The sequence below is a fragment of the Arvicola amphibius genome, chromosome 5 (genome assembly GCF_903992535.2).
Source record: "Arvicola amphibius chromosome 5, mArvAmp1.2, whole genome shotgun sequence".
NCBI lineage: Eukaryota > Metazoa > Chordata > Mammalia > Rodentia > Cricetidae > Arvicola > Arvicola amphibius.
This window is the reverse complement of record NC_052051.1, coordinates 125,712,546-125,727,169: the sequence shown is the minus strand read 5'-3', so window position 1 is coordinate 125,727,169 and position 14,624 is coordinate 125,712,546. Positions and strand designations below refer to the sequence as shown.

General features: G+C 36.2%; 1 protein-coding gene across 4 annotated transcripts in view; it reads right to left on the bottom strand.

Moving 5' to 3' along the window:
• The window catches only part of Dmxl1 (Dmx like 1), a 144,227-nt gene that overhangs the window by 100,746 nt on the left and 28,857 nt on the right, over positions 1–14,624 (bottom strand). For all 4 annotated transcript variants that reach the window (XM_038331848.1, XM_038331845.2, XM_038331847.2 and 1 more), the window contains exons 8-11: positions 13,844–14,033; positions 11,402–11,570; positions 1,155–1,367; positions 8–261 (exon numbers count right to left, since the gene is read on the bottom strand). In XM_038331848.1, the coding sequence (XP_038187776.1) occupies positions 8–261; positions 1,155–1,367; positions 11,402–11,570; positions 13,844–14,033 (826 nt within the window). The remainder of the gene's footprint in view (positions 1–7; positions 262–1,154; positions 1,368–11,401; positions 11,571–13,843; positions 14,034–14,624) is intronic.

Here is a 14,624-nt window from a genome sequence, read left to right as displayed (position 1 = left end):
ACAATACCTGTACTTGACGAAACATACCAGGCTGGTACTCATCCAGCCAATCTACATGCCAAACTAGTAAAGAACCATCCATGGGATGAATACTGAAAAGCATGTCTGCATTTTTACTCCATTCAGACAGAAGCACTTCAATCTGATGATCAATGGCAGCTGACGATAATGGTGTAAAACTTGAGTTTGGTAACATTTTATCTTCACCCAATTCCTTTTTCTCATGATTTATTTTTAAATCATCAACATCATCATCCATTTCTATAAGCAAAAGAGTTCATGAACCAAGTAAATACAGTAAACTTATCACTACAAATTAAGACAGAATTTTCTAAATGAATCCAAAGCGAGAAACCATATTTTCTTTATTAACAAAAAATAAGGCAACAAAGAAAACCTAAACCTAGTTATCAGGCAGCTACCAGGGCTGTTAACATATACAAACATCTATTTCTTTACTTCTTTCAAAAAATCCAAGCTCTAGGCCCTCTCCTCAACTCCTGGATTAGGAATATGGAGAATTACTTTAAAGAGGCAACGAAAACCTTTCATCAGATTGAGTGAAAAATAAGCAAAGACTTACAAATAAGTCTGAAAATGAGACCACACGGGGCTCTGTGACTGTTTCTTGTCAATGCAATCAGAGTGGAAGTAGTATGTGTCAATGCTGAGCCAAGGCAGAGAATCAGTCTATCTTCACCCTGCCCTTTCTTCCTTCTCCACTTTCAATAGTAGGATGAACAAATGTACATATACAATGCAGTATGGTGTTATTGGTACAGTGTTGAGCATAGTTGCCGTCTTCCTACATATAGTGTTTCTGAATGCTCATGTACCTATAGATCAACTATATACTAACTGCAGATTCCGATGAGTAGTCGTGTAGTATATGAGACTATGTATTTGATGTCATGATTCTACAAATAGTTCATAAAGCAACAAAGACTTACTGGCTGATAGATCCAAAAGAACAGAAAGCTCTGAAAATAAGTGACATGAGCAAGAGCATCTACACAAAGTTATTAAATAAACTAATCCACATTTACACTAAGTCAAAACAATCTTGGAGATTATCTTACAATATGTAATTTTATCCTTATATGAAAAATATTTATGGCTGAAAATTTAAAATTTCTTCCTTCTTAAATCTTTACCTTCATCAGATTTTATATCTGCCTGAATAGAATCTTCTACACTGGCCTCAGATGAAGGCTGTTCAAAACTTTTTCTAAGTTGCTGTAAGAAGACTTCCATGGACAGTGTAAAATGCAGCTCTTTATTGTTTAACCAGTGTACCACAAAAGGTCCACACTTCTCTTCATTTTCATTTAAACTTAAAGATGTAATAGATGGAAGAAGTGGAATGTCTATAAAGAAAAGCAAATCACAAAATTTAAATTTTGAGCAACTGTAACAGATTAACATTTACACGTTCTACTTTCATTACTGACATTATACTTACCATTTATCTGAGAAAGACTTAACTACTTTTAAATTTAACTTAAGAGTTATTTTTTTATAGCCAGAAATTGGAAACAGCCTAGATGGCCATCAGCTGATAAAGGGGTAATGAAAAATGTTGTATATTTACACAAAAGAATATTATTCAACTGTTTAATAAAAAGATAAAATTTCAGGTAAATGTATGAAGCTGGAAAATCATTCTGAGTGACGCAATCCACATCACAAAGGGAAAATACACGTTTTCTCTAATATGTGGATGTTAACTTTTAACTTTTTGTTATGTGTGCTAAATCCAAATAACCAGTTGTTAGGAACCGGGGTGGAGGGGTGGGGGGGTCTTTTTTCATGATAAAAGATCTTTAAAAATCAACACAAACTCTGTTCAATTCATCGCTAGTTAATATAGAAGTGAAAACAATACTAGAAGAGATAAATGATACATGAAAGAACCATTTCCTTCATTCTATCCCCAGAGGCAAGTTCTAATACCTCCAATGCAAGAGCTCCTGGTTATACCTATACATCCTGTAGCAGGCATGGTCGGTCGGCAATTGTAATAACCAAACTAGCCTAATATAAAATACTCAGCCTTAATAAAAGAAGAAAATGGGAGAAACTTACAGAGCCAGAGTTCCAGCGAAGAGCAGGGAACCAAGAGGGCAAAACAAACAAACATGGATCTTTTAAAGGTATTTTGTGCCCAGAGGGGTCACGCTCCTCAGACAAGGGATTGGTCCTCTTCCCCAACAACATCCATTAACATGATCATTTTAATTATATATTTACCTATATTTATTTATCTGATTACAGACTTCAGGAGAGAAGGATGACAGCTGTGTACAGTGCCGCTTTCCCTCCAATTCCTAAAATTATCTCCAGGTTCTACAATGGTATAGCATAAACTACTAAATGCTCTGAACAGCTGAATTAATTACCTATCTCATTATTCCTGGGTAGAGTCAGGCACTGGAAGGGTACTTCACCAAGAAATTATGGGAAAGGTTTTTCATTTTTGGTTTACACCAATCCAAATGAGAATACAATACCTTTTGATTGTATTGTCAATTGATAATAAGCACTGCTGTTGTTATAAGAGATAATATTGCTGACTTTTACCAAAATATAAAGTTCAAGCACTTTTGCATCAACATCATACTCAATGAACGTTATTTTTTATAACAAGCTTTCAATGAAGATATAAGGACTAGAAATATGAGAGAACATGTTACAAACTCCTCTCCTCTGGCTATACATAAAAATCAGTAGGAAACTCAATCTAAGCAGCGCAGTGGTGGCACACGCCTTTAATCTTAGCATTTAGGAGTCAGAGGCAGGCCTTTATGAGTTTGAGCCCAGCCTGGCCTACAGAGATTGCTTCAGGATAGCCAGAGCTGCTGAACAGAAAAACCCAGTCTCAAAAACCAAAGAGAAAACTGGGCAGTGGTGGTGGTGCATGCCTTTAATCCCAGCATTTGGGAGGCAGAGGAGGGTAGATATCTGTGAGTTCGAGGTCAGCCTAGTCTACGAAAGCCAGTTCCAGGACAGCCAGAGCTATACAGAGAAACCCTGTGTCAACAAACAAACAAACAAACAAACAAACCACAAAGAGAGAGAGAGATAGAAGAGGGGAGAGGGGTCGGGAAATCAAACTAGACCTGTATTTTCAAAAACATAGCATCTAGAAACATTAATCCAACAAATCAAATCTACAAAGAATTCTCCATACAGCCCAAACTAACAATATTATGCTTTGACATGCTCTATGTTTTTGGCTTAGTCTATTGCTCTATTGTTATGAATAGAAAATATAACCAAGAGATCTTTTAAAGAGAAAGCATTTTAACTGGGGTCTTGCTTAGTTTCAAAGATTAGGGCATTATCATTATTATAAGAAGCATGGTAGCACGTAGGCAGGCAGAATGGAACTGGAGAAGTAGCTGAGAGTTCTACATGCTGTTCTGTAGACAGAGTCTGGGATGGCAAGGCCTTTTCAAACCTTTAAGTCCACTCCCAGTGACACATTTCCTTCAACAGTGATACACCTAATCCTTCCAATCCTTTCAAACAGTGCCTTCCCTGGTGATGAAACACTCAAATATGACCCTGCAGAGCCATTCTTATTCACAGCACCAGTTTTCTGAAGGATGATTAATAAAAACTCAGGGTAAAAAATTGGGGTTCAACCTAAAGATCCCCAAAATAAAACAGCCAGCCACTGGCTCTTACCTCGACCTTGGTCTAAAATGGCGATCCTGCATTCTGGAATCTCTGAAAGAGACTGCATCTGAGAGTTGCCCCCCCCACACCGCACCCCCTCCCCGTTTTTTATTCTCTCTAGGGCTGGTTTTAAAATGTGCAACACTAGGATTAAAGGTATACACCACCTGTATTCCATGGCAACTAGTGTGGCTACTAGGATTAAAGGTGTATCATCTGACCAGTGGGACTGTTTTACATTCACATCTTCAGGCAGACTTTACTTATTAAAATACAATTGAAATGCCACTAATTTCCCCTTTTTGTCTAAAAAAAAAAACAAAAAAGAAAGCTATAAATAATATAAGAAAACTATATACAATAAGTACTATGACTATATAATATATACAGTCAATAAATACATGAACAATGTCTAGTACACTTGCATTTGACAAATTCAGGGGAAACATTTCATATCTGTCTTCTCTTGGTGAGTCCAAAGTCTTATACCTAATTTATTTATCATAACTTGTTTTCTGTATCTGGTAAACTCTAACTATAGCTATCTAATCTTCAACTCCCTCAGAGACCAAAGAAGAAAATAATACTAAATAAGTAAACAGGAAATGAAAGCAATCGACTTCCAAAAATTGTGAGTAATGACAGAAATAGCTGACTGCTTGAATGGCCATCCAAAGCTCCTCTGCAACGTTGAGGCATCCATCTTTGGCCTACAATTCTAGCATATTCGATAGACTATGAAGCAGGATATTTTGTGTCCTGCTTATCTAATTAAGACAGCATAAAGTCAATAGTTGAGGTAGGGGCATTTTCTTGCCCAGTGGTTTACTTTTGCCACAAAGAAAGTAAACTCCATGTGGAGTTTTATCGATGTCCATTATCTTCTCTGAACTATACTGGTGCTGCCAAGAGCAAATGACTCATTGTCATAAAAAAGAAAAACCTAGGTTATTAAAACATCTTAAATGCCATATCCTACAGATCTCTGAAGTGTTTGAAGATGACATATCTATATAAATTACATCTTTGTCTGACCTTGAAAACATACCTAATGTTATTACAAGATCAATTATACTAGGTGATTAACTACTAACTATATCTTATTATCCTAAACAGTTGATAATAATAATTTTCAAGGACTAGAAATTTAATTACATTGTTAAATGAGCTGAACATTGTTAAATGAGCTTGAAAAAGATTAGAAATGTATATGCAATATATTTTAACAAAATTAATCTCAAGTATGTATCAATATACAAAATATGTATACAATATACAAAAGTAAAACATTTAAAACTAATAGTTGTTTTTAAAAAGTATAGAACGAGCCAGGTGGTGGTGGTACATGCCTTTAATCCCAGCACTCAGGAGGCATAGACAGGTGGATCTCTGTGAATTCAAGGCCAACCTGAAATACAGAGTGAGTTCAAAGATAGGCACCAAAGCTTCTCAGAAAACCCTTTCTGGGGGAAGGGGGAAGGAACAAGAAAAAAAAGTATAGAATGTATACGCTTCAGCTGTTGGTGTGTCACGCTCAATGCAGATAAGAATACAAGTAGTTTTCATTATAAAGTTAATTCTATTGCTTCTGGGAAAATTGCTATTAATCTCTCCTAAAAAATTAGCACAAACGCTTTGCCAGGGTTCACTGTCTTCCCATAATTTAATTTCATCAGTATTAAAAGGCAATATAAGCTCTGCTGGGTCTATTCCTACTAGTTGACAAAGTCTCAATTTTTCTTTTATAATTAATTCTGAGACCTTTTCCATTTAAGTTTGTAATTTTTTTACTCTGTTTAGGAAGTAAAAGATCCATTCTAAGATAGTATCTGCCCTCTGCATTAAAATTCCTGTTGGAGAAATTCTGGAAGGCAATATGACTAGAATACAATTAAGATTTGGATCCTCCCAATCCACATGTGCCTCCTGTGATCTCTCTTCAACCACAGTTAATTATTTCTCAGCTTCAGCTGTCAATTCACCATTTAAAGTTTTGTTTAAATGAATTATTAGGTCAGGTATTATGCTACCAGCGCATTCTAGACTAGAAATGTTTCCAGATAATTGCTGAAAGCCATTAGAGTTAACAATCAGTCTCTCCTAATTTGTGCCTTTTATATTATAATTTTCTATAAACCTGTTATAACCTAGAAAATTGACAGAATCTCCCCTTTGTATTTTTTCAAAAACAATTTGTAATCCCCATTTAGTCAAAAAATTTTACTTTTTCATACATTCTTTCTAAAGTATCTAGATTTGAATCTGATAGCAAAATGTCATCCATGTAATGGTATATTATAGATTTGGGAAACTGTTTACATATTATTTACAATGCCTGAATTACAAAGTATTGGCACAGGGTGGGGCTATTAAGCATTCCCTGTGGGAGGTCAGTTCATTGATCTCTCCTAGCAGACTGAGAAATATTTAAAGTAGGAACTATGAAAACAAATTTTTCTCTATCCTTTCCTTGTAAGGATATAGTAAAAAAAATAAAATATTTTAAATCAATAACTGTAAGAGGCCATCCTTTAGGTAATAAGGAAGGCAAAAGAATTCCAGACTGAAGAGAGCCCATAGGTTGAATTACCTTGTTGACAGCTCTTAGATCTGTCACTATTCTCCATTTACCAGATTTCTTTTCAACAACAAATACAGGAGAATTCCAAGGGCTGGTTGATTCTTCAATATGGTGAGCATCAAGTTGCTCCTGTACCAGCTGTTCTAAAGCCTGCAGTTTCTCTTCTGTTAAAGACAATTGGTTAACTCATATTGGTTCCTCAGTTAACCATTTCAAGGGTAGGGCCTTTGGTACCTCTAAAGGTTTGCTAGTTGTTTTGTGTTCTTGTACAGCCTGAATGGCTGGTGACCTTTTTAAATAGTACCTTATAATATCCTTCCCAGAAACATGCATTTCTGTGACTGCAGGCATGTTAATCTTGGTATTCCATTGCTGCAGCAGGTCATGACCATGACCCTATAAATTCACTGCGTTATTAGCCACATGGCCTCAGCCTTCCTCTCTGTCATTCTGGCCCTATGCTTTCAACCCATCTCGTGCTTTGTTTCACTTGAGACAGGGTTCCAATTTCCAGGAATTGAACATCTACCTCTTGAAAAGGCCAATTTGGATGCCAAGATTCTGGAGTAATAATAGTCACATCTGCACCCATGTTCAGTAATCCCTCAATTACAATGCTACTTATTCGCACTCTTAACTTTGGTCATTGATCATTTATATAAGTCTGCCAAAAAATGTGTGTCCTGTTTCTTATTGAAATTTTTGATTCATCTTCCACTTTTAATCCACTAACCAGAACAGTATGGTTTTTTTTAAAGCAGGCACTGAATTTTTCGATTTTCCTGGTGAAACATGTCCTCCATAGTGACAGGGAATGACTGGATCACATTTGACCCGGGGGCCTCCAAAAGCCCCCTGCAAGGAATTTCCCAATTGTACCAGGCTGCCTTGTCTTTTGTCAATCAACATTCATTGGTCCAATTTCAACCTTTGCCACATCTACATAAACCAGAAGTTGAGACCGTCTATTTTTATATTTCTTGAAGAGACATCATTCCTAGGAATGCCTTGTCTCAATCCCTACTCAGATGTCCTATTCTACCACAATTAAAACATTTGGTATTTTAATGTCTCCTCATACCTGTGGAAGTTGCTTCTCCGACCCAAGCCTCATAATTATCAAATATCTCAACATTCATTGTGTGCAGGATCCATTCATCCATTGGTGCTGATCTAACCTTTAAAGGTCCAAGTATCCTTTTGCATTCTAAGTTTGCATTTTCAAAATTCAGAAATTCAATAAGTACTTGTCTAGCTTCTGGGTCTGTTACTCCTATTTGTACAGCCTTAGTTAAATGCTTGTAAAAAAAAAGAAATCACTAAAAGGTTCTCTTTGGCCTTGTTTAACCCTAGTATATGGTTCATCTCTATTTCCTGATTCTTGAATCCTGTCTCAAGCCTTTAAAGCTGCTGTGTGGCATAGGGACAAGATGTGGTCATCATAAAGATCATATTTCTGTGAATCAGCATAAGTGTCCTTGCCAAGAATTTGATCTTGAAGCCTCAAATCCTTTTATTCTTCCCTGTTGTTCTAAAACTTCTGCTTCTTTTCTCCAATAGCATTTCCAAAGTAGTTGTGACCCGTCTTCCAGGACCACTGAAACTGATTGAAGCCAGTCATGTAGCCTTATTGCTTGAAGCAATAAGTTTCACCATCTCCCAAACAAATAGTGAATGCAAATCACAAAATACCACTGCTTGCTTAATTTCCTTTAGATCATTCATACCATAGGTTGCCATTTATATTCTTTGAATCCTTTGGGGTATTTATTTAGTAATGGATGGTTTGTCAGAGATTACAGGGTAGGTTGCTAGAATATTCAGTTTCTGACACATACTGGTGAGGCTAAATCCTATCTTTGTACCTCCAGCCCATGCTCATCAGTTCCCATAATTTCCTCACTCGTTTCAAGTATTTTTACCACTGTCTTTTGTAAAGACTGAATATCTTAACTTGTGAATTTTTTTTAAAAAAAATCATCAACTCAAATAACCTCTGGTTCTCAATCTGCATGTATGATTCCAAGGTATGAATTTTTTCCATTAATGATAACTTCTCATCCTTGGTTATTATTTGGATGGCTTGCAGAGTGCCTTCCTAGAGAGATATTCTATCTGCTAAGCTATATAACTTTTTAACTGATTTTGATTGTCGAATTCAACAGTATGAATTCTTTCAGATAAATTTTCAGCATCCTTTGACATGGACTGAATTTTCTGTCAAATTAATGTTATCCTTTTCAATGGTATTAATTTTTTCAGCTAACTTTTGATTTTCAATGTTATAAACCCTGTCAGCAGCTGTTCATTATTAGTCCATAAAGACTGTATCATTTCTAAACATGCCTCAGTCTTAGCTCTGTTATCAAACCACTTTTATGAAGATATAATACCAAAAACGAAGCTAAGTCCCAATATTAGAAATACAGACACATTAAAAAAAACCATAAGGCTTGCAAAATATCATCTACAATATAAGCAAAAAGTTATTAAATTTCTGGGTGGTGATATAGTCTGCCGTCATAACTTTCAAATTTATTGAAATTTATTAGGAAATTTCAGTAAATTTTTATCTGGGAACACAAACCAGAAGCTGAGCAAGTTCCCATGTGGCAGGGAAAGCAGAGGGGGTAGAGGGAAGTGAATACAAATTGGGTAAAACCACTTAGGAGGTGAAATCAAGTCAAGCAGGCAGGCAGACCTTTGATTGCGGACTTTCTGAGCTGGTCCTGGTAGGCATAGAGTCAAGATCCACGTTAATTTGTACCCCAAAACTTTGGGCATCAAATGAAGCATGATTAATAAAAACTCAGGGTCAGAAACTGGGGTTCAGCCTGAAGATCCCAAAAGTAAAACAGCCAGCCACTGGCTCTTACTTCAACCTCAGTCTGAAATGGCCATCCTGACTCCTGGAATTCCAGAAGGAAACTGTGTCGGAGAGCTGTCTCCCCGCCCCCCCCACCATCTTGTATTTCTCTCTAGTGCTGGAATTAAAGACACGTACCACTGGAATTAAAGGCATGCACCACACAATTTCCATAGTGGGATGAAAGGTGTGTCAATGTGGCTACTGCAATTAAAGGTGTATGTTACCATCACCTGGTCTGTAAGGCTGACCAGTGGGACTGTTTCACTCTCAGATCTTCAGGCAGTCTTTATTTATTAAAATACAATTGAAATGCCACTACAGTTTTTCTTGGTGATTTACAATCTAAAGAAAGTTTTAACTGTTTTTATTGAAAGCATGTCAAAGAGATGTCATACTTGAACTGAGAGTTTTTATATCAATAATTTCCTAGGCTTTTTTTCATTAATGTGAGAAATCAAGTTTTCTTTAATTCTTCTAATATTGCTGATTTTTTAATTTATTTCATTTTTTGAGGTAATGCAATCAAACCAAGGGCCTCATTCATATCATTGAGTATCTAATACTGTTCTTTACTCAACAGGGGCCTTCAAAATTATGTCACTGACCTTATAGGTAACTGTATTTATAAGCACTCAATAAACGTATTTAATAAAGGTGGTCATTCCAAAACTGAAGTAACATTTTAATGAAGATAAATATACTGACACTGATATTTTCTTGACTCATGGATACTTTTACAACTAGGAGTACTGTCAACCAAATAAATGCCATGATCAAAAGTAATTTTTAATCCTACGAAAAGTATCTCTATGCTTTGACTTAGCAGAGCTCATTCTGGTGGAAAAAGTTCTATTTGAGTAATAACTAATAATGTGATTGCTAAATTTTCTTGAAAAGTACAATACTGCTCATTTCCAGCTCCATGGAAATTGGTTATGTTTAATTGATGCTTAAGAATATTCTATAGTCTGATCTCCAAAATATACAAAGAACTCAAGAAATTGGATACCAAAAGAATACATAATCCAATAAAAAAATGGAGAACAGATCTAAACAGAGGAATCTAAAATGGCTGAAAGACACTTAAAGAAATGTTCAACATCCTTAGTCATCAGAAAAATACAAACCAGAACAACTCTGAGATTCCATCTTACACCTGAAAGAATGACCAAGATCAAAAACACTGATGACAACTTATGCTGGAGAGGCTGCAGGGAAAAGGGAGCACATCTGCATTGCTGGTGGGAATGCAAGCTGGTACAACCCCTTTGGATGTTATAGTGTGGCGATTTCTCAGAAAATTAGGAAACGACCTTCCTCAAGACCCAGTAATACCACTTTTGGGTATATATCCAAAGGATGCTCAATTGTGCGTCAAGGACATGTGCTTAACTATGTTCACAGCAGCTTTGTTTGTCATAGCCAAAACCTGCAAACGACCTAAATGCCCCTGGACTGAAGAATGGATAAGGAAAATGTGGTACATTTACACAATGGAGTACTACACAGCATAAAAAAAAAATAAAGACAGCTTGAATTTTGCAGGAAAATGGATGGAGCTAGAAAACATTATTTTGAGTGAGGTAACACAGACACAGAAAGACAATTATCACATGTACTCACTCATAGGTGGTTTTTAAAGATAAAGTGAAGAAAGCCAGCCTATAAACCACAATCTCAGAAAACTTAGACAACAATGAGAACACTAAGAAAGACTTACATAGATCTAATCTACATGGGAAGTAAAAAGTAGAAAAAGACAAGATCTCCTGAGTAAATTTGGAACATGGGAACCTTGGGGGAAGACTGAAGGGAGGAGGGAGGAGGCAGGGAAGGGAGCAGAGAAAAATGTAGAGCTCAATAAATATCAATTAAAAAAAAAGAATATTCTATACCATCAAGGTTATCCTTGGTTATATGATGAGACTGTATCTAAAAAGACAGGGGAAAGGGAGAAGGGACTATATTTTGTAAGATATAAAAAAAACCAACCGTAGTTTCACTCTAGGGAAATGAACTAAAGTAAAAAGTCATTTGCTTTCCTCTTTCTATAAAGGTGATATTAATTATGTGCAAATATTACCTTTCATTTTATTAAAGAAATATTTTGACATACTACTTTAAGTCCGTCAGCTGTGGCTCCTGATTTTCATATTCACAGAAAATATTTACTCATGTGGTAAATACTTAAATTTCCAAATTCATAGGTAGACTGAGATTATGTGGCTTTGCTAGTCTAATAATACATATTTCACTACAGAGTCAATTACCTGTGGCTGGATTGATACTGGCTGCAATATGAAAGTGACAAAGTGCATTAGGATGCAGAGGTGTGTTCCTGTGGACATGGTGAGGATCCTGCTGATGAGGCAGATAGCCAGTATGTGCTACAAGAGCAAGTGATCTCCTCCGACCTCTACGGAAAGGTCTCAGATTTACCTGTATAAATCAAAACAAAGTAAAATGACTGTCACATTATGACTGTCAGAATGGCATATATTTTATGTAAATTCATATGTAAAAAACACCTCTTTGCACACAAAGTTGAATCCTGAAGAATATGTATCTGACCTACTCTTTTCACATTTGTTTTTCAACATCTAAAATCAACTTCCAGAACTTAAAAGTAAAAAAATAAAACCAACCAGCCAATTAACAAAACACTACAAAAACTAATAGGGTGGGCATAATGGTAGACACCTGAATCTCAACACCTAGGAGAGAAGCAGGAAGACCTCTCACTGAGTTCTAGGCTAGCCTGGTCTAAAGTGAGCCTGTCAATGCTATAGAGCGAGACCGTGTCTCCAAAAGTAAAACAAAACACAACCAAGATGTTGTCTGTTTACAGATTTCTCCAGAACTTACTCTAGTGAATGCTATCGCCATCATGTACCAGGTTATCCAATTTGTATCTGATCTTATGTGGTATCCAGCTTAAACACTGCTATTTTAGTATTTTATAACATAAAATAGTTCACGAAGAACCTAAGGCTATCTAGCTAGTAAGATGCAAAGTAGAGCAAAGATTCCTAGTTTTTATAAAGACTAAATTACTTTATTATGTAATTATTACACAAAGCCATTCTGTTGTCTAATATAGAATACAGTTTAATTAGATTCTGAACCATTAAAAAATAGTTGATCAGCTGGGCATCATGGTGCATACTTTTAATCTCAGTACTCTTGAGGAGGAGGCAGGCGGATCTCTGAGGCTTTGAGTCTATCCTGGTCTAAACAGTGAGTTCCAAGACAGCCAAAGCTACGTATGGAGACCCAGTCTCAAAATATCAAAAGAAAAAAAAAGTTGCTCTGTGGTAGTTTAAATGTAAATAGCCTCCATAAGCTTACTGGGGCCTATGTAAGGATCAAGATGTGGGACTCTCAGTTCCTTCTTCAGCACAATGCCTGCCTATACACAGTCATGTCCCACCACAATAATGAACTAAACCCCTCAAAACAGTAAGCCATCCCAACTAAATGTTTTCCTTTATATGAGTTACCATGATCATGGTGTTACTTCATAGCAATAGAAACCTTAACTAAGACATGTCCAATACCCATACAAATTAAAAAAAAACATTTTCTAGACACTTTATGCTTTAATATTAAGAAAACAGTGCCAGGTGGTGGCGGCGCATGCCTTCAATCCCAGCACTGGGGATGTAGAGGCAGGCAAATTGCTGTGAGTTCGAGACCAGCCTGATATACAAGTTCCTGGATAGGCTCCAAAGATAGAGAGAAACCGGGGGGGGGGAGGGGGGCAATAAAAAGCTATGTGTGTTAATGCACACCTTTAATTCCAGAATTTAGGAGACAGAGGCAGGACGATCTCTTGAGTTCCAAGTCAGTCTTGTCTACAGAGGGAGTTTCAAGACAGCCAGAGCTACACAGAGAAAACATTTGGGGGAGGAGGGAAAAAAGAAAGGAAATGAAAAGGAAAGAAAAAAAACACTAAGAGTCAGTATTTTTATTCCATTTTCAATCAGAAATGGACTCACACTATAATCCCAGAACACTTTGACAGGATGACTGGCATGAGACTGATAGCATCCTGGAACTACAGTGTAAAACTTCATTTCCAAAGAGCAAAATTTGTTCTATATTCAATTAGCCCAAACATCAAACATTGACTCTTACTGTCAATGCTTGTAAAAATGAACATTCGTGCTCTGGTGGGTCTGAAAATAACAAAGGCTACAGCAGGATACAGTAAACAAATCTACCAAGAACGCTATAAGAAAATAAATTTTATAATCAAATCTTTGCATAATCAGACTTTACATTTGCTAAGTCAACTGTTACCATCATTTTGGTATAGTTAAACTAAGATTAATCACATAATTAAAGACCACTTATGCGTTATAAAAAATATTTAAGAGGCCAGGCAGTGGTGGTGCATGCCTTTAATCTCAGCACTCAGGAGGCAGAGGCAGGTGGATCTCTGTGAGTTCCAGGCCAGTCTTGTTTACAAGAGCTAGTTACAGGACAGCTAGGACTGTTACACAGAGAAACCTTATCTCAAAAAACAAAACAAAACCAAACAAAAAAACAAAAAACAAGTATATTTTCCTAATAAGATAAAAGGAACATTGCTGACAATTGATTTTCTAAGGTATACTACTTCTTATATTACTGTATAACCAAAAGAAAAAAGAAAAAATATTAAAGATTTTAAAATCTGTAGAAACATATAAAATAATAAAAACACTTACTTCTAGAGCACTTTGAACTCGGTCTTTACTGGAAGCATTTCTCTTGAAGTTATTTGTTAAATTAATTGGTTCACACCAGTGGTTACAATCACCGCCATATAGCAAGCAGTCATTTGGTAAAAATGTTTCTACCCAAAGACGACATACATTATCTTTACAGCAAGTCAACAGTACATTACATACAGAAGCCCTGAGGAATAAAAATATTTTAGAGACAATACTGATTACATAACAATGTATCATAAACATTCCGTAGTGTTTCTATGCATAATTAAACACATAACCAAGATCAGTAAAAGCCAGAGATATGCTCAAAAGTTAGCTGGCTGCTCCTCTAGGGAACCAGGGTTTGATTCCCAGCACTAATTAAGTCCAGTTAACTCCAGTTCCAGGGAATCCAACACCCTCTTCTAGCCTCCAAGAGCACTGTACAGACAGGTACATGTAAAACATCCATATGTATAAAATCTCAAAAAAAAAAAGAGTCAGGCAATGGTGGCGTACACCTTTAATCCCAGTACTCAGGAGGCAGAGGCAGGAGGATCTGAGAGCTCAAGACCTGCCTGGTCTACAGATTGAGTTCCAAGGCAAGTTCCACATAGAAACCTTGTCTCAAAAAAACAAAATAAAACAACAACAACAAATCCCAAAACTTTTCCTATTTATTCAGTGAATGACCATTATTTTTTAACTATTTCATAATGCTCAAGTTTTACTTTCTGCAAAGCACAAAGTCATTAAGAAGCTGATGTAACCAACCATACAGTATCCTTATCCTCTT